Genomic DNA, 6,149 nt, shown 5'->3' with positions numbered 1-6,149 from the left:
TTTTACCTACCTCATCTATCGATTATGAATCTCACCAACTTTATACTCTCTCTTTTCGAATCTTTCTTTTCTTTGCTTTATACCTGCATACTTATTTTTAACATAAATAACTCTTCTTTAAACTTTTGCTCTTACTATACCCTTACTGTGCTTATTACTCTTACTACTGTTACTATCTTTGCCTCTATTATAATTACTCTTGCTTCTACCACGGCTACGGCTGCTATTCTTGTAACTTTTCCTTCTATCGCGACTATCACTCTTACTGTCTATTCAATTACGGTTACGGGTTCTACTATTGCAACTCCCGCTGTTCCTGCCGTCCTTGCTGCTTTTAACATGCTCGTTATTACTCCTACGGCTACTACTACACCTGTGTTTACTGCCGCTTCTACAAATATCGCCACTGCGGCCCCTACGCTTCCTATTCTTGCTATCCACTCCGTCCTTGCTGCTCTCGCCATTCCAGCTGCTCCTGCTGTCCTCGCTGCTCCTGCTCTCGCTAATTACGCTCCTACTATTTCCGCCCTTACTGCTCTTACTCCTGCAGCTTTTACTCTTAATGCGCCTACTCCTACGGTTACTGCTCTTATTGCTGCTACTCTTAATGCTCTAGCTCTCACTGCTATTGCTCTCGCTACTCTCGCTATTCTTGCTACTACTACTGTCCCTGCTGTCGCCAACCTCGCTTCTATCGCTATCCTTACTGCGACCACTCTCCCTGCTCCTATTATTTTCGCTGCTTGTAACACCCTCGTTGCTGCCGCCTTTAAAGCTCCTACCCTTGCTACTCCTGCTATTCTTACTGCTCCTGCTCCTACGGCTCTTACTTCTACGTCCTGCTCTTGCTACTCTTACTCCTACCGCTCTTACTCCTCCGCATTCCGCAATCCTCCCTATTACTGCTTCTGCTCTCGCCACTTCCTCTATCTCTACTATCCCCGTCCTTCTTGCTGCTCTCGCTTTCCCCGCTGTTCCCGCTGTCTCTACTGCTCTCTTCTGCCCCTTACCTCCTACGCCTCCTCCACCTGCGGTAACTGCGGTTTCGGCGGCCGCTACCGCTCCTCTTGTCGCTGCTCTTACTACCCTCGCTACTTTCGCTTTCCTTGCTGCTCTTAATATCTTCGCTATCAATCCTACGGCTTCTGTTCTCGCTGCTCCTGATACTCTTACTATCTCTACTGTCCTTACTTTGTCCCTTGTCCTTGTAACTTGCACTGCTCTTAATATTCTTATTACTACTCCTACTACCCCTGCACCTGTTGCCGCTTCTGCCCCTGCTATCCTTGCTGCTTATAATATCCTTACTTCTACCTCTTACCTCTTACAGCTTATATACACCTCCGGCTACTGCTATTGCTACTGCTACTCTCCTACTTTCGCTATCCTCGCTACTCTTACTGTCCTTACTATCCTCGCTGTTCTTACTATCCTCGCTGTCCTCATTATCCTCGCTGCTTCCGCTGTCCTTACAATCCTCGCTGTCCTCGTTGTCCTCGCTGCTTCCGCTGTCCTTACAATCCTCGCTGTCCTCGTTGTCCTCGCTGCTTCCGCTGTCCTTACAATCCTCGCTGTCCTCGTTGTCCTCGCTGCTTCCGCTGTCCTTTCTACCCTTACTGCCCTTACTATCCTCGCTGTTCCCGCTGTCCTTGCAATCGCTACAATTAACTTAATAGTTAATTCCCTTGCCGTTCGCCCCTTTCTTGCGCTGCCCTTGTTGCTCTTACTGTCCTCGCAATCATCGCAATCACCTTAATTACCTTAATTGCCTCTATCCTCGCGGCTACACATCCTGCTCTTACTGCTCTTGCTACTCTTACTTCTATCGCGCCTGCGGCTCCTGCTTTCCTACTCTCGCTATCCTCGCTTCTCTCACAGCTGATCCCGCTATCCCTACTATCCCCGCCGTCCTCGCTGCTCTCGCTGCTATCGATATCCTCGCTTCTGCTCCTCACTCCCCACCGCTCCTACTACGCCTGCGGCCGCTATAACTACTTCTGCCCCTGCTCTTGCTTTCCCTACTGCTCTCGCTGTCCCTGCTGTCCCCCCACTGCTCGCGCTACTCTCGCTGCTTCTCACTTCCTACCGCTGCTACGGCTTCTACAACTCCTTTCGCCGCTGCGGCTCCTGCTCTCGCTGTCCTTACCGTCGTCGCTGCTCTCGCTACTCGCTCTGTTCTCGTTACTCTCGCTATATGCGCGGCTCTCGATGCTCTCGCTGCCAACGCTACCTATCATGTCGCTGCTCTTATTTCTCTCGCCTCTCTCGCTCCCTACGCTCTCGCTACTTGCCATCTCGTTGCTCTCGCCTGCCTCGCCTGCCTCGCTCTCGCTACTTGCCATCTCGTTGCTCTCGCCTGCCTCGCCTGCCTCGCTCTCGTTGCTCTTGCCGCTCTTGCTGCTCTCGCTCTTGCTGCTCTCGCTATCGGAGCTACTCTCGCCGTCGTCACGACCCTCGCTTTTCCTCCCTGCTCAAGCTGCTATTACTGCTTTCGCTACCTGCCATCAAGTTGCCCTCGCTGTCCTCGCCATCCTCGCCATCCTCGCCATCCTCGCCGTCGTCGCTGCCCTCGCTATCGCCACTATCGCCACTGTTGCAGCTATTGCTCTCGCTACCAACGCTGCCTGCGCTCTTACTGCTCTCGCCGCTCTCGTTACCTTCTCTGCCCTCGTCTTTGTCGTTGCTCTCATTGCTCTCGCTGTTGCCGCTGCTTTCGCTACCTCTAATATCTTTACTACCCTCGCCTTCGTCACTACTCTCGCTGCTCTCGCCTTGATCACTGCTCTCGCTGCCCTCGCCTTCGTCGCTACTCTTACTGCTGCTACTATCGTCACTGTTGCTGCTATCTCTCTTGCTGCTAACCCTGCCTACGCTCTCGCTGATCTTGCTGCTCTTGCCTTTATCGCTGCTTACACTATCCGACCTACTCGAGCTGTTGGAGCTACCCTCGTCAACGTTACAACTCTCTATATTTCCTCTACTCGCCTATTAATCTTGTAATCCAACAAAACTCTCCTGCTAAGTTATTGCTCTCAACCGTCTCTAACAATCGCTTTTTTCCTAAAAACTCAAACAACGTCGGCCCTGCTCCTGAATTACTAACCCCGAACTCCTCTAACCGCGCCGTCCATCGGTTTCCTACCTCGCTCCGCCCTAATGCTATACTTAATAACCCGCCTATTAATACCCCTCTATACTGGCAATCCCCGTCTTGGACTCTCTGATATCGCCCAAAACTATTCCTTTCCCACCGATTGCATATCTCCTGCGCAGTGATCGGAATGGTCTGGTCTGACTTGGTCTTGGTCTGGTCTAGACCGCCAAGACTTGGTCTGGTCTGGCGATTTTTTGAGACCGTGGTCGGACCGGTCTAGATGATCGGACCGGTCCGGCTATAAATAGGTCCACGTGACTAGATCTTAGACTAATCTAGCCAGAAAATTTAGCACAATATGAGTCATTAAGATCAAGGTAAGTCTTCTACTTACATAGAACAATCAAGTCCTTAACAACCTACTTATATACTATTGTTATGGAGCCTTCAACACCAACCTCACCGTCCCCATCGAATATTATAAGACTAGATTTAACGTCTCTTACTCCATCTCCTATCCCCACGTCATCACCCACCCCTATACTATCACCCACTCCTATTCAATATCACGAATCTCCAGATGAGTTCGTGCAGGGCGGTATCACGTACGTGAAACGTGCAATAATTGCAAGGAAGGATTTCCGTCAAGGTACATCACACATCTGGAAGTACGGACTCCAATACATTCGAGATAGCGATAAGAAAGAGGTGTATTACTGCCATGAGTGCAGGGTTGGGAAGAGCAAGCAAGAGTTGTTTGTCATCAATGGCACTTCTAGGATCCGGAATCACCTGGAACAGAAGCACCAGATTGATCCCCAGAGTGGCATCAAGCGAAAGGGTTCTGTACGGAAGTCTATAATCGACCAGCAAAAGGATGGGGCTGCTTCCAGCATCTTTTTCTGGAAGGAGTCAGTAGAGAAGTTTAAAGAGCTTCTAATTCGTTGGATTGTGTACTGCCATATCGCCTTCTTTCAATTAGAGAACCAGTACTTTCGTGAACTACTCCTCTTTTTAAATCCGGCACTACTCAACCACCTCCCGAAGGCTGCGAAGACTATCCGAAGCTGGGTAATGAATGCATTCATATCGAAGAAGCAACAGCTTAGGGAGGACCTACACCATTCACGGAGTAGGATCTCTATCTCCTTTGATCTCTGGACTTCACCAAACCCTTACGCTATCCTAGGCGTCGTCGCTATGTGGATTGATACTACCGGCATGCGACGTGTTACCGCTTTAGGTATGCGACGTATATACGGCGAACATACTGGAGAGAATCTTGGATCGGTGGTCCTTGAATTGCTGGAAGAATACGACATTAGCGGAGATCAGATTGGATACTTTATGCTGGATAATGCCTCGGCAAATGATACCGCTGTTGAGTTTATACTCAAGGATCTCTGCCCATGGATGAAGTCAAAACAACGTCGTCATCGCCGGCTGCGTTGCTTGGGCCATGTCATCAACCTCTGTTGCCAGGCGTTCCTTATGGGGCGAAACTGTGAGAAGTATCTTGCGAAGCTGGAGAAGCATCATCAACGTGGCGACTATACGAAGGTGGAAGAGCTCTGGAAGAAGTTCGGATGTTTGGGTCGTCTTCACAACCTGGTGCGATACATCAGGCTTACTCCACAACGGCGTGAGGAGTTTGCTACAATTATTATCGGCGGAGATCTTTCGCAATTCGACGGGCTTGAGCTTATCCAGAACAACTCGACCCGCTGGAACTCATGGTTTTATTCGATTACACGTGCATTAAATGTTCGAGAACGTTTAGAGCTCTTCTCGGCTCGTCATGTACCTGGAAAGGGCTCCGTAGGGATCGCGAACTTTAAGCTTGATGGACAGCACTGGTTTGAGCTTGAAAAGATTGAACTCGCTCTCAAAGACTTCTATGCTGCAACTTTGCTTTCTGAAGGTAAGAAGACGTCACTTGCGGACTGGTTTTCAACTTTGGACTGCCTTCTCCGGGAGATAAGCGAGACGAAGGATCACTACCACGACATCCACACTGAGGACGATAACAACTTTACATGGAAGTACCTTCAAGGCTGCGCTGATGCTGCTTGGTTAAAGTGCGTTGAGTACTATAACAATCAGCAGCTGAATTGGCAAAATCGATTCCCTGAAGATACTGACCTTCCACCGGCATATTATGCGGCTCAAATCCTTGATCCATATCGCAAGTGGGGATGGTTCAGGCAAGAGTGGGTTCTTCATGGCGACGAAGAGAAGAAGAGGTGGTTTGAAAACGCACAATTAGCGGTGAAGCATCTCTGGGAGACAGAGTATAAGGGAAGGTACCCTGTCGAGATGCTGCCACCACCAGCCAGGAAGGAGAGAGATCCTGACCCAGCATTTGATCGCCAGCGGGAACATAAGCGCATTCGAATAGACGCTCCAGTTTCTACAACTGATTTGTATGAACAATACATCTCTACTGACCGGCTTCATAACGAAGAGGCAGGTTGCAATGAGGCTATTGCGTACTGGCTATCTCGCTACGACTCCCAACGAGATCTCGCTCGCTTCGCTCTAGACATGTTTGCGATCTCGCCTATGTCGGATGAATGCGAACGTCTTTTTAGTAGCGCGAAGCTTACTATCGTCGATCGCCGTGGTAGGCTGAAGGCAGATATTATAGAAGCGTGCGAGTGTCTCCGGGCCTGGTATGGAAAGCCCCAAGCTGAGGGGAACAGCGATATCGAGGATAGTGAGAACGAAGACGACTAGATTGACAGTCAGTAGTAAAACACATTTCCTCGGCTTCCTTCTTTGCTTCAGCCTCATTCTTGGCGGTCTTGTTGGTCGGACCGGTCTGGTCGGACCGGTCCTTATGTAAGCACCTGGTCTGGTCTGGTCTGTACCCTCAGACCAGACCAGACCAGACCATTCCGATCACTGCTCCTGCGGCACTCCACACCAAAAACAGCCCGAATAACGCTCAAACTTAATTGTCTCTTCCATCCTCTTAATCGACTCCTTGATCCGCTGGCTCTCCTGTCGCCAACATTGCCGTACGTCGTGTGCGCTCGATCCTTGCCCTACCGCC

At 50.0% G+C, this 6,149-nt stretch overlaps 3 protein-coding genes across 3 annotated transcripts; all 3 read left to right on the top strand.

Moving 5' to 3' along the window:
- Positions 1 to 339: 339 nt before the first annotated feature.
- Positions 340 to 1,756, top strand: PtrM4_143700 (ComEC, membrane metal-binding protein; the record flags this gene model as incomplete). The annotated part of the gene is made up of 2 exons (XM_066109685.1): positions 340 to 666; positions 776 to 1,756. The coding sequence occupies 2 exons, from the start codon at positions 340 to 342 to the stop codon at positions 1,754 to 1,756; spliced, it is 1,308 nt and encodes a 435-aa protein (XP_065960607.1).
- Positions 1,757 to 2,235: 479 nt separating this feature from the next.
- PtrM4_143690 (uncharacterized protein) lies at positions 2,236 to 3,000 on the top strand (the record flags this gene model as incomplete). Its single annotated transcript, XM_066109684.1, has 1 exon — positions 2,236 to 3,000. The coding sequence occupies one exon, from the start codon at positions 2,236 to 2,238 to the stop codon at positions 2,998 to 3,000; it is 765 nt and encodes a 254-aa protein (XP_065960606.1).
- A 532-nt stretch (positions 3,001 to 3,532) lies between these two features.
- Positions 3,533 to 5,830, top strand: PtrM4_143680 (uncharacterized protein; the record flags this gene model as incomplete). Its single annotated transcript, XM_066109683.1, has 1 exon — positions 3,533 to 5,830. The coding sequence occupies one exon, from the start codon at positions 3,533 to 3,535 to the stop codon at positions 5,828 to 5,830; it is 2,298 nt and encodes a 765-aa protein (XP_065960605.1).
- Between the last annotated feature and the right edge of the window lie 319 nt (positions 5,831 to 6,149).

This window comes from Pyrenophora tritici-repentis, chromosome 8 (assembly GCF_003171515.1).
Source record: "Pyrenophora tritici-repentis strain M4 chromosome 8, whole genome shotgun sequence".
NCBI lineage: Eukaryota > Fungi > Ascomycota > Dothideomycetes > Pleosporales > Pleosporaceae > Pyrenophora > Pyrenophora tritici-repentis.
The sequence above is the reverse complement of the archived record's forward strand: the minus strand, read 5'-3'. Positions and strand labels throughout refer to the sequence as shown.